This window comes from Quercus robur, chromosome 11 (assembly GCF_932294415.1).
Source record: "Quercus robur chromosome 11, dhQueRobu3.1, whole genome shotgun sequence".
NCBI lineage: Eukaryota > Viridiplantae > Streptophyta > Magnoliopsida > Fagales > Fagaceae > Quercus > Quercus robur.
The window spans coordinates 43,583,486-43,606,550 of record NC_065544.1 but is presented as its reverse complement, the minus strand read 5'-3'; the positions used below and the strand labels follow the sequence as shown (position 1 = coordinate 43,606,550).

The 23,065-nt window shown below is 34.1% G+C and overlaps 2 protein-coding genes and 1 long non-coding RNA gene across 3 annotated transcripts; 1 reads left to right on the top strand and 2 right to left on the bottom strand.

The window, feature by feature from the left end:
- Positions 1-4,115: 4,115 nt before the first annotated feature.
- On the bottom strand, positions 4,116-8,177 carry LOC126707216 (putative late blight resistance protein homolog R1B-16). Its single transcript, XM_050406806.1, has one exon. It carries the CDS (start codon positions 7,659-7,661, stop codon positions 4,434-4,436), a length of 3,228 nt encoding a protein of 1,075 aa, XP_050262763.1. The 5' UTR covers positions 7,662-8,177; the 3' UTR covers positions 4,116-4,433.
- Positions 8,178-8,349: 172 nt separating this feature from the next.
- LOC126707229 (uncharacterized) lies at positions 8,350-10,935 on the top strand. Its single transcript, XR_007648868.1, has 2 exons — positions 8,350-8,960; positions 10,466-10,935. It is a non-coding gene; the product is annotated as an uncharacterized LOC126707229 (long non-coding RNA).
- Positions 10,936-11,631: 696 nt separating this feature from the next.
- Positions 11,632-14,223, bottom strand: LOC126705075 (protein FAR1-RELATED SEQUENCE 5-like). The gene is made up of 4 exons (XM_050404029.1): positions 12,373-14,223; positions 12,149-12,232; positions 11,761-11,829; positions 11,632-11,661 (listed from the first exon to the last, which is right to left on the bottom strand). Exons 1-4 carry the CDS (start codon positions 14,221-14,223, stop codon positions 11,632-11,634), a joined length of 2,034 nt encoding a protein of 677 aa, XP_050259986.1.
- Between the last annotated feature and the right edge of the window lie 8,842 nt (positions 14,224-23,065).

Here is a 23,065-nt window from a genome sequence, read left to right as displayed (position 1 = left end):
AAAGAAGCTTGCTAGTTGGAAGGCCAATCTGCTCTCCATAGCGGGTAGAATGGTTCTTATCCAAGCATCGACTTTAGCCATCCCTAGCTATGTAATGCAGAGTAATTCTTTACCCAAAAAAATCCTCAATGGCATAGATAGAGTCAATAGGAATTTCCTCTGGGGGTCCTCTAAGCACAAAAGGAAAATGCACTGGGTCAACTGGGAAGTAGTTACCAAACCCAAAGAATCAGGTGGTTTGGGGCTTCAATCTGCAAAAGGGAGAAACACGGCTCTCCTAGCTAAACTTAATTGGAGGTTTCACACCGAGAAGGATGCTCTATGGGCCAAAGTTCTCAGATTCAAGTATGGATCAAGGTAGCGGTTAATTTCTAGAAATGAGGCAAAGCTTCCAAGCTCCTCTACCTGGAAAGGCTTGAGAAAAGGTATGGTTGTATTCAAAAAAGGGGCTAAATGGGTTCCAGGGTATGAGAGCAGCCTTAATTTTTGGTCGGATTGTTGGTTGAATAGTGGCCCCATCAGTTCTAGCATTAATGGCCCCCTCCCTCTTGATTCAGTCAGCCTCACTTTGAAAGATCTGCGTACTCCTTATGGTTGGGATTGGGCTGCCATTCCTTTTGATTTTCCCCCAGATATTAAAGCTGAGATTCAAGCGGTTTCAATGCCGATAGCCGCTAGAAGTTGTGATAAGTTGGCTTGGAAATTTTCTACTAAGGGAAGTTTTGATATGAAGAGTGCTTACCTATTAGCCACAGATCAAATGGTTGATGGTTCCTTTTTGGGTTCTTGGATTTGGAAGATCCAAACCTTGCCTAAAATCCAAATGTTCATCTGGAGGTGTATGTATAATAGTGTTGGTGTCAAGGAGTGCTTAGCTAAAAGAGGTATGGCTTTAGACATTTTGTGCCCTTTGTGTTTGGAGCATCCTGAATCTATTTCCCACGCTCTCCGTGATTGTTGCCTTGTGAAACCGGTATGGCATCAGTTGGGGTCTCACCACTTAAATACTAATTTCTTTTCTCAAGATGTTAATCTTTGGCTGTCTTCCAATGCTTGTTTAAAGTCTTCTCACATTGTCAAAGGTATTCCTTGGTTCTCCCTTTTCTCTTTTGCCATATGGGCTTTGTGGAAGCAGAGGAATCAAGTGGTCTTCAACAACAAAGGTGTCAACCCAAACATCTCTACTGTGATTTTTATGCAAGCCATGGAGTTTGTGTACTGTGTAACTCAACCAAGGTGCAGGAATCGAATGATAGTCAGACAAAACAAATGGGAAAAGCCAGACATGGGTTGGGTCAAGCTCAATACTGATGGGGCTGCGGATGTTGCTGCAGGGTCGGCTGGAGGAGGAGGACTGATTAGGGATGATCAAGGCAATTGGATCATAGGGTTCACTAGAAAAATCGGAAAAGCCAGCAGCTTCTTGGCTGAAACGTGGGCTTTGCGTGATGGCTTAATCCTTTGTAAGCAGTTAAAGTTGAATGTTGTTATGGTGGAGCTTGATGCCAAAGCTCTTGTTGATGCTCTAAAAAATCCCTCGTGTGCTAATACTATAGTTTCCCCACTTTTTGATGACTGTAAACAGCTAGCTTCTCAGATTCCCCACCTCAGTTTCAAGCATATCTATCGCGAAACTAATAGATGTGCGGATAGATTAGCTTACTTAGGTAGCTGTCAATGTTTAGATTTTAATTCCTTCTTTTGTCCGCATGTGGACTTGGTGCCTCTTGTTTTGGCTGATTGCCAGGGGATGGTTGTAAACAGGCTTTGTCCTGATCTTTTGTTTTCTCCTTAGTCTTTTAATGAAATTCCTTTTTACCAAAAAAAAAATAATAATTCCATTCTTTTTCATCTCCTAATACAACAATGACAGAGCTCAATTATCAATTCACGTTTGATAGTTTTCTTGGAATCATACAATGTAATTAATTACTTGGTTCATAAATTATTTAGCCAGTAGCAGATAGAAAGAAGCCTTGTGAGTTACAATTGAACATCTTCATGTTGGTTCACACATCTGAAATGAGTATTAGACATTGATATACATAGTAACATAAGAAAGAAGATTGTTAAAAAAAAAAAAAAAAAAAAAAAAAAAAAAAAAAAGTCTAAGAAAATAGTGCAATAATAGACATCCATAAAAATAGCATTATGACGAAGTAACTTGACTGATTCCACCAGTTAACTATTAATTATGTTTATTAAAAAAAAAAAACAGTTTACTTATAATTTCTAGCTTTGAGTACAATCACAAGCAGAATTCACTATCAAAACATATAGTCAATTTGTTGGTGCATTGCATTCCCTTTCCAAGATATCTTTGAAGAATCATCTTGAAGACAAAACTAGCGTCTAGATATTATGTTTAATGTTTTTGTTTGCGCAAGCGTTTTATGGTTAAAGCAACATTATTTCAGAACCAGCGTCTGTAGCATGGATTCAACTTTCCTTTCCTACTTGTTGTAATAAACAGAAAAAGATGGAAGTCTATAAGATGAAAAAAAAACCTTAAGAAATTAATATAATATAATTGAATTCAAACACAGACTAATTATGCTTTTCAATTTAGTAGTGTCCCAATCCCAAGATTATACCTTCCTCCAAACCAAAACCGATTTACCAGAACAAAAACAAAAACAGTAAAGGCTGAAGTTAACTTCTCAGGCCAAAGCATAGCACAACAGATCTACTACTTATCTCAATTAGTTGTTAGGTTCAGAGGTGGATAGACTTGGAGCTTACATCCATCCCTCATGTGCAACTGTTGAAGCCTCTTTGCCAATTTTGGATTGGGATGTAAAACTTCATATAGTTCAGGGATTTCAACTGCCATATGATTCTAGTTGAGCCTTCTCAACCTTCATCACAGACACAATTGGATCAACTTTGTCTTGTGAACCAATTACTCATCTAAGAACCAAACCAATAGCGAAACTAAATAGGCCATCAAGTAAGGCAGGTCTTCTTTCATGATAGTCTATCAAAGATAAATAGGAGGTATGTTAACCCAACAATTTTAGCAAAATTAAGTTCTAAAAAAAAAAAAAAAAAAAAGAACAAAACACTCTCAGCTATTTGAACAAACAATTTGTGTGCAAGTAACAAAAAGTTTTGGGTGAAGTACCTGAGAAATTTGATCCTTGTTAACGTGGGTATGTGAAAAATATGGTTTTATCAGGAGGAGCAGCCAGGAGGTTTTCACTCTTTGAGGCCTTTTCCATTGGACTCTTGAGTCTGACTCCTCGGTTATGGCAGTGATGTAAATAATTGGTGCTAATATGTACCGTTAGTTGTGTAGGACTGTAATTTTCAACCCGCTAGACATTTCTAATTTGCTTTAGTTTTAGAATCTAGCTGGGGATGAACAGGTGTGTAGAAGAAGATAACTCTACCGTCTTTATTTTCGTTTCGAAGAGAAATCCAGACATGATTTATTCACCAGGATGAATATTCGTGGCATGGTAACCCATTTTGACACAAATTGAGAAATTTTGGGACATAACAAAAAATTGGAGTTAAAATTAGATTCTATTGGACATTAGATGAGATTAGATTATATATTAGATATAATATATATTTATATAGTGTCTGCTTGTGATGCACTTGTAATCCAGCATATTACTTATTTTTTCTATTATTTGTGAGTCTTAGGCTACGTTTGGATTGGGCTGAAAACCCAGCACGTCTACGTCTGTTTTTTTTTTTTTTTTCACGCGTTTGTGAGACTTATGGCTACTGTTCATGCACTGTTCAATAAACAGTAGCCGCAAGGTTTGACTTTTCTCACTTTTTTCAACCAATCAGTGCACATTGTGTACTGTTTATGGACCCACAAATTTCACTTTTCAACAACTTTTTCATTAAAAATTGGTCCCATGATACTATGCACACATTTAAAAATTATTTTGTTACAATATTTTTTAGTTTTCAATTGTATCCAAACGAACCGCTAGTGAGTCACCTAAACAAACACATAATATAATCAAGCCCAAACATAGACTTACTAAACATTTTAATTAACTTCCTTCAAACCAAAATGGATATATCACCATAAACACAATAAATTATTATAAAGGATTTAAAAAAGAAAAAGAAAAAGAAAAAGAAAAAGAAAATAGCAATAAAGGCTTAAAAGCTTGGATAATTAGGAAATAAATAAAAAATACTTGTTACACAAACTATTTTATACCAAATTACAAATAATCCAAAAATCAACGAAATTAGGGAATTAAAAAAAAAAGGGGGGTAACAAGTACATGTGATATCATATCATACCATCAAAACACGAATGAACGACAAAGCAAACGACCATTGACCCCGCAGGACCCAGCCCCGCACCAAAGCATAGCACAACCAATCAACTTTTTCTCAATTATTTGGATAGACATGGAGCTTACATCCATCCCTCATCTGCAACTGTCGAAGCCTCTCCCTCATCTGCCAGCCTCATCTACATCTGTCCAATCCTCATCTGCAACTATGGAAGCCGCATCTGCAACTATCGAAGCCGCACTGCCAAATGTGGATTGGGATGTAAAAATTCTACTCTCTTGGTCGAGAGGTGGATAGACATGGAGCTTACATCCATCCCTCATCTGCAACTGTCGAAGCCTCCTTGCCAATTCTGGATCGGGATGTAAAACTTCCACATCCCGCAAGGCACTCAAGCACCATAGTTCGTCCGGGAGCATACAAAAGGTCCTTTCGATGACCAAACGTTGAAGGTTTGGCATTGCACCTTGCCCCAATTTCCATTCAAAAAGGGTCAGACTTGCCATTTTAAAGACTTCAAGTCGCTGAAAACTTCTTTCATCGCATATGAGGACATTACTGATGAATTCATAGTCAGCGGCAGCTCTTCCAATTACTTTGAGTATTCGAAGTTTGGGAAGGCTACCCATCACTCCCATGAAGGCTGAATCTACTAAGGCTGAATCTACTAAAGTTATTTTTATGAGGGTCAACAAAATTGAAGTAGGACTTGATGAAATCTCATTAAGATTATAAATCTTCAAAGTTTGTAGATGACACAAGGGAAGGAGGCTTGACAAAATCCCTGACTCTACCAATCTTGAAGAATACAATCCTAATTTTCTTAGATTAGGAAATCTGGCCTTGGAAAAGTGACTCTCAGTGTCTTCATTTATAGCTATACCAGTAAGGACTTGAAGATTGGGTAAAGCCGTTGTATTTTTTTTAGTTCTAGGTAGAGATGTTGGCCCATCCAGGTACAAATGTCTTAATCTTTGTAACTTCCATATCCACTTGGGCAAGCATTTTGTTTCCACTGTAGAATTTCTCATGTCCAACGTCTCTAGATTCCAAAGGTTGCATATGGAATCTGGAATGACATGAAGCTTACCAGATGCGATGCTTAAGTACCTCAAAAGGACCAGCTTTTCAATCCCCTTGGGGATTAAGCAACAAATGCCCATATTACTGAGCTCTACCACCCGAACCAAATTGTTACTTTTGCAAATCCATTCCAAGTAGCAATTATCAGGAGGACTCTTGAGCTCAACACCACCCCTGAAGCCTATTATAGAACGACTATTTGAATGCTTACAAGGGCCAGAAGAAATGTATGGATTGTTGCCATAGTGGATGGAAATTCTGCGAGATTTGCCTATGGGTGAAAGGTTAACATTTGAATGAACCTCAAGAAACTTCTCTTCGGAACTCTCCGATATACAGAGGTCTCGTAGAAGATCATGGATACGACATGTTTTGACTCCTCCATTTAACCTTTTTGTTGCCACTTGAATCAAGCTTCGATCAATGAGATCCTCCAAGTAGTCTTCAGCAACATCCTCTATATTTCTGTTCCCACTTTGCCATATGAATCCCTCGGCTATCCAAAGTCGGATTAGTTGCCTCACTGGTATCTCAAAGTCTTCTGGGTAGATACCAAAATATAGAAAGCATGGTTTCAAGCGTCGGGGTAAGTGATTGTAGCTTAGAGCCAATATGTCTATGCATCTTGATCTATTATCAGTCAAATACGAATTGACATGACCGATATATTTTGACCATATATGATGTGTTTTCTCCTTACATGCCAAAAGACCTCCCAATACCACAATAGCAAGTGGTAATCCATGGCAACTTTTCACAAGTTGTCTACCTAGAGTTTCTAGTTCTGGAGGACAGGCACCTCCCCAAAACACCTTTTTAGAGAAGAGTTCCCAACTTTTATCTTCTTCAAGAAGTGGGAGTTCATAAGGGGGAATAGGATGAACACTATTATTAACACTACTTGCATGTAATGATACTTCTTTTATTCGGGTAGTGATCAATATTCTACTCCTATTTGAGTTATTAGGAAATGCAGTACTTACCTCATTCCATACTTCAGAATTCCAAATGTCATCCATAACAAGTAAGTATCTCTTGTCTCTCAAGCTTTCAAGCAGCACGCTTCTCAATTCATCCTCAGTCATATCTTTCAATTTTACTCTATTCTCGCTGTAAAAATCTTGCACGAAATTTGACAACGAACTTTTCAAATCATTATGGTCTTGTACGCCTTCCAAGAACTCAGACCATGCCTCTCTGAATTCTTCATCATTCATTTCTTTGAAACGTTTCAAGTCTTCAGTTAGTCTCCCTTTCAATTTATCGTTATTCGAGTTGTACGTAGCATACAAACCGTGGAGTAATTTTTCTTTCAATTCAGCTCTCAATTTTACTCCATTCTCGCAGTAAAAATCTTGCACAAAATTTGACAACGAATTTTTCAAATCATTATGGTCTTGTACGCCTTCCAAGAATTCAGACCATGCCTTTCCGAATTCTTCATCATTCATTTCTTTGAAACGTTCATTCATTTCTTTGAAACGTTTCAAGTCTTCAGTTATTCTCCCTTTCAATTTATTGTTATTCGAGCTATACGTAGCATACAAACCGTGGAGTAATTTCTCTTTCAATTCAGCTCTCAACATCACTCTTGGTAGTGGTGTCAGTCCCTTCAAAATTTCAAGCAACAGCTCTCTGATTCTATATTCTTGAGAGACATAAACCCACCCACGGAAATCAAAGTAATTCTTGACATCATTGTTATTGTAGATCTTCCTAGCAAGAGTGGTTTTGCCTAAGCCACCCATGCCAATGATTGAAACAACATTCCGTTGCGAACTCCCTTCCATAAGCTCCTTCATCAATACCTCAGCGTCATGAGCTAAGCCCACTACTTGATCTTCCTCAACATGTTTCCTGCGCCTGTGCAGTATCTCCTCTGCTTCTGCATCTCCTCCGGATGATTCCGCAATTTCTATGCCGTACTTGCTCCTATTGTCGTTAATTTCCTTGTTGATGAACTTGATGGTCTCTATCTTGCTTGCAACATCGTGAAACGTAATTGCTCGGTCACATGAAGGGATTAACTTCCTCAGCTTGCTTCTTCTCCTGCGCTCTGCCACAGTAATGATGTATGTATCAATAACATCCTCAGCCTCATAGGCTACGTCCCTAATTTGGCTGACTACCTCCTTCACCAATTCGTCGTGTCGTTTGCCTTCAGATTTTTGGAGGAAGCGGTTGATCAGAGACAGCTCGTTCTTAAGTGATCTGACTTGATCCTTAACTCCACCTAGCAATTTTGATTCTTGGGTAAGCAACTGAGTCAGGTTCTGCAACAGGAAACTCACAACACTGTCTGCCATGTCTGCTTAATTATTTTCCCTCCTTTGTGGGTAAAACACTAAAACTTAGTACAACAATTACAGATATTTTAATTTCTAACGCCTAAAATTCTTAGCTGGAATGTGTGGTACAGTGGTAGTGCAAACAGCAATGTTCATGTCTTGTTCATAGGCAAGACAAAATACAGAGCAACACATTAAAAACCATAAAACACAAACTAAGATTAGCAGCTACAAAGTTTATTTAAAACAAACATCACGGGATCACACAAAACCCATGTAATCCCAGTACAAGCATGGGTGATCTGGGATGAGAGAAACAAAATCAAGAAGAAGACATACCATAGCAAGAAACGAAGAGACCGAATCGGTACAAGCATGGGTGATTTGGTATGAGAGACAAAATCAAGGAGAAGACATACTATAGCAAGAAACGAAGAGACCGAATCGGTGTTGGAGACGGAGAGAAAATTGGGTGAGGGACTGAGGGGCGTGTGTTTGTGAAAGGGAGAGAGGATTTGGTGAGTGGCGGCTAGGGTTATAAGTTCTATATAAGATGCTAAGGGTTAAAATAAAATTTTAAAAAGGCGTAGGCTCGAACTAGTGACCTGGTGGCTGACGTGCGCGATTTCCTTTTTCTTTCGTTGGTAGAGACATTGCTACATTAATATCCGTTTTACAATACTGCCGAGACATATTATTTAGGAGAAAGTTTCTCTGCAAACTGAGTTGCAGGAACTCTCTCCAAACCGTGAGGTGTCAAAAGGAGAAGATGACACCTGTCCTACTCATTAAAACTCAAATTCAAGTGAACTCTGTTAACCCAAACGTTTAGGCACTCTCCCGTTATATTTTTTTTATTAAAACCATCAGTCCTTTCTCTCTCTCTCTCTCTCTCTCTCTCTCTCTCTCCTTCAAAGAAAATCGGCTCCCATCTCTGTTTTGTTCCAGACCCTTCTCCCTATATTCAATCGTTTTCAGCCCCAAACTCCACCAACCAATCTACCTCCACCGGTCCCCCCGATTTGTCTCTTGTCTCCGACGATCCCACCCATCCACCACTCTCCACCATTCCACCCATCGAATCCCTCATTCTATCGTTCCCATCCCTCACCCACAATGTCGCCGCTGAGAACTACCCCTCCAAACCCTTCTTTTTGTGGCAATCCCTCCCTGTGTGATGAAGATGATTATTTTCGTGGTTATATTAGTGACGAAGATAAAGACGATTCTTTTTGCAGTTATCCCCATCACAAAGATGATTTCGTTCGCGGTAATGACTATGACGAAGAGAAAGGCGACTGCTTAACCTTTTTCGAGGTTTGTTTTCCATTAACAAATTTGAGATTTTTATGCATGGTTTTGTTATTTCTATTGTTGTTCATTGTTTGTGATTGATTTTCAAAGTTTGAATATTGGTGTTTTCCTGATTTTACTTGAGTTTTGTAGCCCCTAGTATCGGTGGAATTGTGTCTGAAACTGATGTTGTACTATCTATTTAATTTTCCTATCAGTTTTTGTTGGTAGTGATTATCAGTGGTAGTTGGGTTTGTTGTGGCTAAACTTTTTTTACCGGTGGTAATTGGGTAGGGATACTAGAAGTTGTGAAGGAGGGTGGCCGGATTCTTGGAGGAGGATTTGATGGTGGAGTTCCTTGCTTGCTGGGTGGGGTTTTAGGTAGGATTACAAAGAACATAATGAGAATGAAAATAAAAAATTGACAGGATAATTGAAAGGCCATTACAGACTTGTGTTAAAGCAGAAACAATTAGCCAATACTTCATGTTACTGCATAATTCAGAGCAGACTTAGGGGAATGGTTTCAAAACTCATGCTTAAATAATATGTGGTTTTTCATAGTTTGTGGGTAGACATTAAAATTGTGATGTGTTAATTAGTAGTTTGATAAAATATATATATATATATATATATATATATTTGTATTATATGTAAATGCATTATGCACTATGCAATGATTGAATGGGTAACCAAAATGCAATAGGCTGTTATGTTTGGATGGCTTAGTTGAAATTCCTAATCATTTATCCGGCAATTTGTGAAGTCTTGTACTTTGTATTTTGAAAGACAAAGTCGCTGCACTTGTTCTTAATAGTAGCTCTTACGTTTGCAGCCTTTGTTATGGAAAGCAAATACCAAGCTGAGTGATACAAGCTGTTAAGAAAAACATTGTTTAATGTACTGTGATCACAATTGTCAAAGGCTTAAAGGTGCTAAGTCATGTTATTTTGTCTAATCTATTGTCGTAATTGAAATTTTGAAAATTGTTGATGCTAGAGGTCTATAAAGGCTTAAAGGTGGTATAAAGTTCAAACTTTCTTTTTTGCTTTGTAAATGTTAAAATAAGTTTCTTTGAATAGATTAAAGTCTAAATCAAACTAGAGAAAACACTAATCAAGAACCATAATGTATAAAATAGCATTGCTAGATTTTCCTTTGTGAAATTTTGCACTAAACTTTGTAACAGACTTCATAATGTTACAAATTTGAGTGCTACATGTTCATTTATATATAACTCCCATTATCCAAAAAAAAAAAAAAAAACCATGGGCTATTTGACATGCACATGTGGTTTGAGTACTGTATTTTAGTAGAAAGGGAATAGCTAATACAAGCTTCTATACTATGGTTTAGAAGCTCTCATATTGCTTTTATCCCTTAATTAGTTATGTTTGAAAACTATATTCACCATTGGCCTTATTATATTTATTATTTTTTATCATATATGTCATATCATGTAATGTTTGCATCTATAAGATGTTTAATTTTTTTTTTTTTTTTTTTATCATGATTATTTCAACATATAGGGAATGGGATGACAAGGGTAAGCAGGAAAATGAAAAGAAAACCAAGAACTGAAAATGAACGAGAAGACAAAAGTTATTTCAACTTTGCTGTGTGGAGTATATGGAAGAGCAAAAATTCATACGTCTTCAACAGGAAAAATCCAAATCCAAATCTGCCTATGGAGATCCACAACCAAACATTGGAGTTTATGAAATTGTGTGACTTCACCACGAAATCCACGAGTTTATGTATGCCTTGCCTTATTGTTGAGTTAGAATAGGCGCTGATTTGATAGCTAGAATAGGTGCTGACCAAGAACTAGATTTCATTTTGTTTACAAGTCCACCTGTGGACTTAGCTAAGGCTTTGGAGGATTTCTGTAATGGTGTATTTTTTAACAAACTTTGTATTGAACTGGATGTAGCTTTTTATTTTAATGTTATTGTCTTTTAACCAAAAATAAAAAAAAATTTCCTTTGGACTTTGTATATGGAATGTGTGTTAACTGATATTCTTAGAGATGAGCACAACTTAAGGCATAATGCAAATATCATTGCTGAAAAGTGGGAGATATTTGCTTCAATTTTTCACCTCTACCAACAGTGAATTATGCTAAAAGTGAGAGAAGTTGCTAACAGTGAATTATTCACTTGTTTTGAAGAAGTTGCAAACATAACATGCAATCTAAAAAGTTATAAAGCTTTTATAATATATCAATTTGTTCTAGTTTATAGATTCTGAAGCATGAAATAAAGTCATCTTGAAACATAAAATCCAAAAATGAACACCACTTAGCAATGAAACAAAAAAGGCATGTACAAAACTTTTTCATTACATAATATGCAGTTATGCACATTTGGATCTTAACATATAGAAATGTACATTTTCATTGCATCTAAAAATATGTCATTTTACATATATCATTAGTGCCTAACTAGAAGCTACTCAAACATGCAAATATAGAACCTAACATGTTTGAGTAGCTTCATTAGTTACAAAAATTGTTAGATATTATTTCTAACAAATTGTCCAATATGTTGTTGTCCACTAACTATCATTTGCATGTATCATATATTGTCCACTGGCTATACAAAAAATTGTCCAAAAATATGGACTAGCTTGCCAACTAAGACATGCTTTGCAAAAATATAATTCAAAAAGTCTCCAATATAGTGTTCTTCAAGGATTATAAATTATCATCAAGAGCTACTGAAACCTGCAAATATGCCACCAAATATAAATATATGTATAAAAAAAAAAAATTAGGAAAAATATAGGTTCAAGTTGTAGCAAAAATCACAAGGAATATGTATACCTGATTTGTCTCAACAATTTGTCCAACAACATAGTCTTGTCCAACCAAATGACTACAAAAGACAGATTCCTACATTTTAACAAATTTACGTCAATGACATGTATATCTTATTATTTCAAGTAGTGAGGTGTTCATTCAATATATATATATACACACACACACACACACACATATAAACAAATTCTTATAACTAATTCCCCCACATAGTCAATCAGGCTTTGTTACAGGAAGGAAGCATTTCCTTCTCTTTTTTTCCTTCTTAAAGAGAGGGGGGGGGGGGGGATTGTCAAAGGCCTAAAGTTGGTAATTATCCAGGAAAAGAAAATGCACAATGATTATTATCGATAGGTTGAAAAGTACTTGAAAACTCAAACCCAAAGATTCATACCTGAGTGAAATTATCCACCAACTGTGAAACTTGTTCAACATTACTATTTTCTTCAAGAGAATTAATGTCAAATGAGGAATTGGCCTATAACATGTGCAAAGAATAATTGTCACATAAACTTAAAATAAATTTATAGACATATAGATTCATATATTATAGTGGAATGTAGCATATCTTACTTTATTTAGGCATCCAAGTGATTGAACTTGTCTTGACTCACATGCCTTTTTTCTTTGAGATTTAGGATTTCTTGGCCGTTCTAACACACCTTTCAACCTTGATTTTGGACGTCCAACAGTAGGTTTTGTTTTAATTCCACGTATATCCTGAAAAGTTATGCCCTCAAGGGATTGGCATCCATTATCACCTTGTAAAACATCCTCAAGAACAATTTCATCATGGACCTTTGAATGATCCTCCATGCTAAGGGAATAACATTTTTTCCTCATTTCTTGCAAATCCTTCAATAATGTTTCAGAACATTTTTTGGCATAATCATACATAATCTCAGATTCTGCTGCAAGTATGGAAACTTCACGAAAATTGTGACATAAATGAGAGTAACGCTTTCCCAATGACTCTTGAGCATTACCTTTAATATCAACACCATGATAGTTCTTGATAGAACCAAGCTTTGCATCTTGTGTCCATCTTTTCAATATATAATGAGTTGGAAGTATCTGAATGTTTTTTTTGTCAAGAACCTTCAAAGCATGGACACAAAGAATTCCTACAAAACTGAACTTCATGCAACTACACTGAACATTAGTTGTTGAGGCTTCATATTTAACAAGGTGCTCTTGAGTTTTTTGCCTATATTTAACTTTGTATTCAATGATAGTATCAGATTTACTAACCTTGAAAATTGTACAATCCCCCATCTTCATATATTCATCTTGAAACATTTTGAACATTTTTGGGGTGTACAACATTACAGCATGTCTCAACATCTCCACATCAAGTTGTAAAACTGGTGTTGTCTGCCTCATTTTGAACTCGGCTTGTAATTCTTGACATCTTCTATCAGCCAAGATTCTAGAGTAATGTTCCAAAAAGGGCAAAAAAGTATATTTCGATTTCAAGTATTTTTTCAACACATTGTTCATTGACTCACTACGTTGGGTGCTTTTCATATCAGCAGTAAACATATGTCGACCATATACCATGGCCCATTTTTCTTTTAGATCAAATATCCCACACAACCATTTATTATTAGTAAGATCATATTTCTCAAGCATATTATTCCATGCAACTAGCCATTCATCTTCATCTTCATAATCATACATACAAGTGCTCAAATCAGCTGCAAAGTGCTTTGATGAATGAAATACATGACTTAATTTCTTAGCAGCATTTTGATAAATATGCCATACACATAAACGATGATTCGATTCAACAAATACCTCTGCTATTGCCTTAGCCATTGTAGCAGATTGATCTGTAAGTATAGTTTTTGGCTGCTTCCCTGACATTGCACTCAAAAAAGTTTTAAACAACCACATAAATGGCTCTATGGTTTCATCATAAAGTAAAGCTGCACCGAAGATGGTTGTTTGTTTGTGATGATTAACCCCGATGAATGGAGCAAAGGGTCGATCATATTGATTTGTCCTATAAGTTGTATCAAAACACAAAACATCTCCAAAGTGGCCATAATCAACTATTGATCTAGCATCAGCCCAAAATATGTTCAATATTAGACCATCATCATCAACTTGTACTGAATAAAAGTAAGATGGATCTTCTAATTGCATATTATGAAAATATTCCATCATAGCACGAGCATCACCTTTCTTTAAAGCCTTTCTCCTCTCACGATGTACATGATTTTTATAGTCATAATCTAAAAAACCAAGATTTTCATGACCACCAACTTGCATGCTCAATAAATCTATAGTTTGTTTTATTGATATTCCAGATTTCTCTGCATCATTTGCAATAGCTTTTTGAGCAGGTGCAATTTTTCTTTTTGATCTTAACATATGTTTCATTGGTGAAGGAGCAAACTCATGATTAAGTTGTTCATGAAAAGAAACAACTTCTAACATACCATCTTTTTGAAGTTGACATGTCATTTGTGCTAAACAACCTACTCGTGAGATTGGGCGATGAAAATGTACCTGTTCTTGGCGTTTGTCAACACCTCGTTCACCCTCTTTTGAGCAACAAAATGTTCTCCTTATGACTTGTCCCATATTTCCTCTCTTTATAAATTGTTTCCGTACACTGAAGCCAATTTGGTGGGCATAATCTTTGTAAAATTCATATGCACTATCATCAGAATCAAATTTCATGCCAATTTTTGGAGTGTCTATTGCAGTGCTTGATTTTTTTGGGCTTCCATGAGTAGGTACTACTTGAGCCTCCTTTTGAATTTAAAAATTAAAAAAAAAAAAAGAAAAAAAAAAAAAGAAAAAGAAAAAAAGTAAGCAGATTAGGAAAATAAATATGCATATGAAAATAAAGTAAGCAGATGCCTTGAATAGAATGGAATGAGACAACCTTTGCTTGTTGTATGTAATTTTTTGTTACATAAGTGGCTTTCATACAACGGAATGAGACAATATTTGCTTGCTGCACATAGTACTACTAATAGTCACAAACATTTTTGTGCATATTTATAAGCTTCCACTGAGATTCTCAATCATTTTTATGTGCATATTTATAAACCTCTATTATTTTTTCTTTCCTATAAGGCTACTGAGAATGAAAATTTATTGGAAGATATCATTAGCAAAAAACTCTATCTCTCATCTTCATCCAATAACTCTATAATGCCACCAATGAAAAATTTTACAAAAATTTCTACTATACCAAATTTGCGGTAAGATAATTTTTCTCTCTTATATAAATTTTGATTGAATAAAAAACCAATGAGTTAGAAAGATAAATATGGCAATCAATTAACACAGCAAGTGAATATTTGGGTCAAGGCGTCAATCTCTATTAGGAAGTTGGACCAGAAATTCTACTACATAGCATACAACAAGTGTAACAAAAGTACTAGTGTTTTAGATGTATATTTTGCAAAGAAGACGTTGTGGCTAAACCTTGGCATGTACACTATCAAATATGTAAATTCTCATTTAGTCATTAATTCCATAAAGAACTCCTGCTATTGAATTGTTTATTTATTACATTATTCATTTTAGGTGTGGAGTTAAAGTTGACTTATGTGATAGTATTGGATCATTGGTAGCCACCTTATTTGGAAACAATGTAGAAAATTTATTACATTGCACAACAAAAACATTGATGCTAGAAACCACTGAGGTACAATACAAAGACGAATCAAAATCTACAGAGACACTATATAATCTTCATTTTATTTGCTTGCTAGATTTTTAAATACACAATTAAACAATTTTTAAAGCTCTTGGTGGGAGATTGCCATTAGAAAAACAAAAAATGGTCCCTAGAGTTCAAAGCAAATTTTGCAGATACATGGGTTGCATAATTGCTATCCCTCCGAACCCAGCAGAAAGAACAAGACAAGAAAAAGGAAGATAAACTACGGATAATTCACTTAGCATTGAAGGAGTTAGTTCCGTGAATCAAGGAGGTTGTTACACAAAGACTAACACATGTACAGTTTCTAGAAGTTTCAAATAACTGTTTTTTTTTTTTTTTTTTTTTTTTTTTTTTTTTTTTTTTTTTGGCGCCTCTAGGGAGGTAGTTATATATTCCTGTGTATATAAAACAGAGCACCTATTGATTTCATTCATTCTTTTCCCAATTCTTGTAATTCTCGTAATTCTCTCTCAATCAATGAAATCCTCTCAATTCTATTTAGATTTCTCAGTTTTTACATGAACCTAAGTAAAACTGTAGCTAAGTTTTTTCAACCCAAAATTCGAAGCTACAAAACTCAACTAAGATCAGGCAGCTCCAATATTCAAACTTTGAAAATCAATCACAAACAATCAGTGGCGGAGCTAGAATTTGAGTTGAGGGGGGGCAAAACTTGTATAAGATATATGCATTTTATGCACATATATCTTATGTATGTAAAAAGAAAAAAAATAGAAACAACAAATATGTTAAGTAGCTAAGGTGATTTTGTTCCATTAATGATTAGGAAAACAAGTATAAAATATATATACATATATTTCATTTTTCACAACTTCATCAGCAACCAAAACGAGTCAATTAAAAAAAAAAAAAAAAAACCAACAACTGTTCTCACCTTCAAAACTGAAAATAAAAATGATAGTATCAAAAAAAAAAAAAAAAAAAAATTTTGGGTGGGCTGGGGGGGCAGTGGCCCCCCCTCGACCCCCCCTGGCTCCGCCTCTGCAAACAATGAACAACAATAGAAATAACAAACCAATGCATAAAAATCTCAAATCTGCTAATGGAAAACAAACCTTGAAAAAGGTTGACCAGTCGTCCCTGTTTTCGTCATAAAGATTATTGCGAAAGGAATCGTCGTCTTTGTGTTCGTCACAGAGATTACCACCAAAAGAATCATCTTTGTCTTCATTACAGAGATAACCGCGAAAATAACCGTCTTCATCATTAAGATTGCCACAGAAAGAAGGGTATGGAGAGGTGGTTCTCGGCGGGGACAAGTTGGGTGGGGGATGGGGAAGGCAGAGAGAGAGAAGGGGGAAGGGAGTGGGAACGGCAGAATGAGAGAGGTTTGGAGGGAGTGGCGCCAACTGAGAGGGAAGGGATTGGATGAGTGGAACGGTGAAGAGTGGTGGATGGGTGGGACTATCGGAAACAATGGAATGATCGGGGGAGACAGGCAGAGGGAGCATTGGTTAAGTGTGGCTGAGATCAATTGAAGAGATAAAGGGAAAAGAACGAAAGAAAGAGATGGAGAAGGGATTTGAGCTATATGAGGCTGAAGGAAGGAGACAGAGAGAGTGTGAGTGACTGGTGTGGTTTATGGACTGAACATTTTCATTTGCAGAAGTTTTGGTTATGGTGGGAAATAGTTACTGTTTTGATAAAAAAAGAGGGGGAAATATAGCTCAGTCCATTAACGGGAGAATGCCTAACGTTTGGGTTAACGGAGTTCTCTTGAATTTTAGTTTTAGTGAGTGGGACAGGTGTCATATTTTCCTTTTGACATCTCACGGTTTGGAGAGAGTTCCTGCAACTCAGTTTGCAGAGAAACTTTCTCCTATTATTTATATGATATGTTGTAGTAGTAAAAGTGGCTTGATTAATTGATTTGATATTTGACAAGTAAATTAAATTAATTTAAAGGACTTGTAATAAACTAAAATCTTCAATTTTAACATCCACGTTAACAATCAGTAAGATTTTTGGGATGTCTCACAAGAAGGGAGTGTGTATACTGAGACATCGTTCCCTTAAATCCAAAATAGAAAATAATTATAACATATTGTATAAACAATTGTTAAAAAAAGAAGTGCACCTTGTCTTTACAAATTTTATAGTCCAAATAACTAAGGATGAGTTTGGTTCAACTTTTAAAAATATGCTTTTATGAAAAAGTGGCGGTTTTAAATAGTGCGGTGTGAAATTTTGTTTTTTAAAAATGCAAAGTGTTTGATAAAAGCTGTTAGAAGATGCTTTTAGAAAAAAAAAATTTTGAGTGTTTGGTAAACACTTATTAATAGTGTGGTTTGAAGTATAGATTATCAAAAAAGACAATATACATAAGGAATTCTTTATATTTGTACTCTTTTATTTTTATTTTTTAAGAATTCATACTTGTGTTTTATTATTATTATTATTATTAATGATCTCACGATACTAATAAATGATTCTCTTAATAATAATAAAATTTATTAAAAAGTATGTGGATTTATCATTTTTTATAATACAAAATTATTATCTTAAAAGTTAAAATCCAATAATTTTGGTAAAATGAATCTTTATAAAATAAAATTTTATTAACACTTATGTTTTAAATGATTGAATATAGCACTACAAATTATTTCACAACTTTTTTGTCATAATTATTTAGTAGCATACTATGGGTTGCATACCGCTTATACATAAATCTATAATTTTTTCTCTACCACCACACACTTCCATATTACAATTCTAAGAAAAAAGTTGTAAAATAATTTGTAGTTTTATATATTTTTTCTTTTAAATTTTTGTAATTAAAAATTTTATTTGCTTTAGTACATGTCTTCCACATTATTTTTTTACCTGAATGCATGTCTTCCACATATTTCTTTTTTTTTTTTTACTTTTTTTTCTCATCCACTCATTCGCTTGTTCATTATCTTCCTACTTTTCCTTTTCTTCACTTTCCTCCACACAGGTCTCGTTCTCTCGCCCTCTCTATGCCCCAAAATGAAGAGCAGCATTGTAGTACCAAGCCAGCAAAACATAAGCTCCACCATGCCATAGTTACAGACCTTAGTTTTCACTGTCACACATAACCCCACCGTGACATCCTCAACTAAACCCACCTCTCAAGCCTCAGCCTTTACAACTCCAATCTGACCTTCCATCTTCAATGATCTCCTTCACTATGCCGCCACTTCCAATTCCCCGACTCCGCTAGTGAGTCTCTTTTCTAACTATATTTTTATATAGAGATTTGGGTAAAATTGGGATTCAAAAAAAGCAAATGTCGTTAGTCATTTTTATAATATTGTATTCATATATATTCAACTTAAAGCAAATGTGTTTCTCAAAAAACAAAAACTAAAAGCAAATGTAATTTCACCTGAATTTTTATTTTTTTAATCTACAGAACCCTTTTACAACTGTCCTCTTTCTGCAAATGTATATGGTTATGAATTAACTTGTTGACTCAACTGTCCTCTTTCATCAACTTCTGATCATAAGGATCATGTTAAAAATACTCATTATCCAGAAGATAAGCCCTCTAATAGATGAACCACTCATCTAATGGTACAACTTCATGCTGTGAATGGAGAGAAACGTTACACATTACCATTTCAACAGAAGGAAAAAGCTAAGGTAATCTTTGCAGAGATTTATCAAGACGTCAGTATCCGTCAGTTAGTCAGCTCACCCAATCAGTAGGATTTTTGGGATGTCTCACAAGAAGGGAGTGTGTATATTGAGACACCGTTCCTTTAAATCCAAAATAAAAAATAATTATAACATAGTGTATAAACAATTGTTAAAAAGAGAAGAGCACCCTGTTTTTACAAATTTTATAGGCCAAACAACTAAGGGTGAGTTTGGTTCAATTTTTTAAAATGTGCTTTTATGAAAAAGTGGCGGTTTTATATAGTGTGGTGTGAAATTGTGTTTTTTTTTTCTAAAATAGAGTGTTTGATAAAAATTGTCAGAAGATGCTTTTAGAAAAAATTGAATGTTTGGTAAGCACTTATTAATATTGTGGTTTGAAGTATAAATTAACAAAAATGACAATATACAGAAGAAATTCTTTATATTTGTATTCTTTTATTTTTATTTTTTAAGAACTCATACTTATGGTTTTATTATTATTATTACTAGTCGCTAACCCGTGCATCGCATACAGAAGGAATTCTTTATATTTGTATTATGTTGTTTTTATTTTTTAAGAATTCATACTTGTGGTTTTATTATTATTATTATTACTAATCGCTAACCCGTGCGATGCACGAAAAATGTATTGAGTACAATATATAATTTAATCTTGGTTTATTTTACTACAACACCAAAATTGAATTTGTAAAATAAAATCATATAGCTAAAACATTTGTTAACAGCTATATGTAATTACGCAATAGAGAAATACAATAGAAAGAAGGGTTACTCTCAAAAGAATAATCCATGATTATAGCTTTTCTACTATTGAAATTGGCCAGACAATTAAATGTATTGCAAAAAATGAACTTAAAAATTCATATGTAAATCAAACAATTAGAAGATTTTGAGCCAAGAATTTAACAAAAATTATGTGGCTACACAGTGGAGAAATATAATAAACAAAAAAAAATGTCTACACAACATAGAAATATTAGAGAAATATGAGTTACCTTTTAAATGTTAAAATTTAAAATATTAAAACTTTTAAAAGGTCAAAAAAAATTGAAGATTTAATTAAAAGATTCAGGCCCAGCAATTAAATAAACAAAACTAACAATTGACAAACTTATAAGAAAAAGCAACAAATCTATCATTTTTATTGAACAAATCAAAAACCCTAACCTTGATGCATTGATCGAAGAAGGAGAAGAGGAGACCAATACATAAGTGGAATATGTGAACTGTGAAGCATGAGCCACCCTCAAAAAAAAATCTTGAAGAAAAAGAAGTTTTGAAGGAGAAAATTGTGTTGTGACAAAAGAAGATAATAGCAGATCTGATCATAGAGTACTTTATGCACACAAGCACATGAGAATTAACAAAGTGAGACTGTTAGTTATTATATAGATATAGATGATAATGATGAATTTGAGTTTAAGTTAGACTTATTAGAGAGATAGAGTTTTACTTCTTGTAAAGTTTGGACTAAATAAAAATAATTTTATTTAAACAAAATGATAATTTTATTTAAATATTGTGCTGACATGGAAAATTGTGAGAGTTTCAGAGACTTCGGTTTTATATATATATATATATATATTGATTATTATTAATGATTTCACAAAAATAATAAATGATTCTCTTAATAATAATAAAAATTTGTTAAAAAGTACGTGGATTTATCATTTTTTATGATACAAAATTATTATCTTAAAAGTTAAAATCTAATAATTTTGGTAAAATGAATCTTTATAAAATAAAATTTTATTAACACTTATGTTTTAAATGATTGGTTATAACACTAAAAATTATTTCACAACTTTTTTGTCATAATTATTTAGTGACATAATGTGGGTGGTTGCCTACCACTTATACATAAACCTACAATTTTTTCTTTACCACTCGCACACTTTCACATTACAATTATGAGAAAAAAGTTGTAAAATAATTTGTAGTTCTATATTTTTTTTTCTTTTAAATTTTTGTAATTTAAAATTTTATTGCTTTAGTGCATGTCTTCCACATTATTTTTTTACCTGAATGCATGTCTTCCACATATCTCTTTTTTTTTTTTCTTTTTTCTCATCCACTCATTCACTTGTTCATTATCTTCATATTTTTCCTTTTCTTCACTTTCCTCCACACACATCCACATGGGTTTCTTTCTCTAACTCTCTCTATGCCCCAAAATGAAGAGCAGCATTGTAGTACCTATAGACACCCAATTTTACAACTTGCATTTAACCAACTGGTAGATCTTTAGATTTGTGATACAAAACAAATCTTGATGTTCTAACGATCATAATGGTATGTCATGGGTTTTGATCGAACCACCTGATCAAAAGTTATCATACAAACAATTTTCAATGATCATGGCTCACCTATACAATGGGTCTGATCACATCCTATTCTAAACACTTAATTTTGATTGGTTCTCACAAGAATTAATTTAAAATTAATCAAGTGTAATTTTTGATTGGATTTCATTTTATTTCATGTTTTTTAAAGAAATAATAAAAAAAATGTTTTTCTTTATGGCATCTTATTGGCTCTTTTTTTTTAAAAAAAAATTGGAGATATGATCCATGAAAAATTCCAAAAAACAGAAAAATGCTCAAAGAAACGTCATTATCTTCAGCAGTAACTTGAATCGCATTTTTGGCCAGAAAAACATTGAAATTTGGATTTCTCTATTTCTATAAAAGTTGTAGAGAACTAAATTTCCTTTCATAAACATCAATCCCGAATCAATTGGAATTTTGAGCAGCAAGTTATGGCCAAAATACTAAACAGGTGCAGAAGATAACACAAATTCAGCATTATTTTCAATTTTCTCTCAAAATTTCAAATGGGTTCAACATCAAATCTGTTCAAGCCTATCTAATAGACTTATCATTTCCCTTTGCTTCAGAAGAAATTTTTTATGAAAATAAATTGGATAAAGAAATAGATACATCCTGTGAAAAAATAAAAAAATGCTTAAAAGACGTTACTATTTTCAGCAGCAATTTGAAACACATTTTTGGCATGGATAACGTTGAAATTTGGCTTTCTCTATTTCTGGAAAAGTTGTAGATAATTGAATTCCCTTTCAAAAAACACCAATCTTGAATCAATTGGAATTTTGAGCGGAAAATTAGAGCCAAAATATGAAGCAGGTGCAGCATCATTTCAAAATTTGAATGAGGATCAACACCAAATCCGTTCTAGCTCATTTAAACAGGTTATCCCCTCCCTTAGCTTCAGAAGAAAGCTAATAACTTAGCTTTAAAGCTAAGCCATCCCTTCCCCTATAAATAGAGAAGACCTCTTCAATTTTCTAGACCCCAAATTCCCTCTAGAAAACTCTAGTGAGAAAGCAGAAAAGAAAAGCTGTTGAGCAACCATTGTTCTTACTTTGGTTGTAGTTTAGTATTTCCTTACTTTCTCCCTAGCCCTTTAAGTGATCACTTCCCCCTTTTAATTTATGCTAGTAAGTAGTTAATTGTGTTTTTTTAAATCTTTATACATGCTAGAATAAATGCTTACAAATCATTATTCACTTCTTTTATGCTATGCTTGGATGAACATGCCTATATGTCTTATTGATTTTCTCTTACATGCTTAGATGAACATTTCTAGGTGATACACAATTTTCTCTTGAATGCTTAGATGAACACTTCTAGGTTAATACACAATTTTCTTTTGAATGCTTAGATTAGCACTTCTAGGCTAAAACACAACTTTCTCTTTAATACTTAGATGAATATGTCTAGGTAGTCGTTTTACTTTTTTAAATGCTTGAACAAACATGTCAAAGTATTTTGATTTTGTCTAGATAAACATGTCTAGGGTTTTTCCTTTACTTCTCTTCATAATTGCTTGGATGATCAAATATGCTTAAAGGTCTTATTTTTATTTGTTTCTCTTTGCAATTATGTTGATGACAAATAACATGACAATTTTGTTTTTCCTTCACATGTTTGGATGAACATGTCTATGCTAGGAATTCTTTAT

Excerpts from the sequence above, each read along its gene's own strand:
- LOC126707216 (XM_050406806.1), bottom strand. The coding sequence starts at position 7,661 with ATGGCAGACAGTGTTGTGAGTTTCCTGTTGCAGAACCTGACTCAGTTG.
- LOC126705075 (XM_050404029.1), bottom strand. The coding sequence starts at position 14,223 with ATGACATGTCAACTTCAAAAAGATGGTATGTTAGAAGTTGTTTCTTTT. Across the intron at positions 12,233-12,372 it reads CTAAATCTCAAAGAAAAAAG|GCCAATTCCTCATTTGACAT; the intron begins GCATGTGAGTCA and ends CACATGTTATAG. Across the intron at positions 11,830-12,148 it reads TGGTGGATAATTTCACTCAG|GAATCTGTCTTTTGTAGTCA; the intron begins GTATGAATCTTT and ends GTTAAAATGTAG.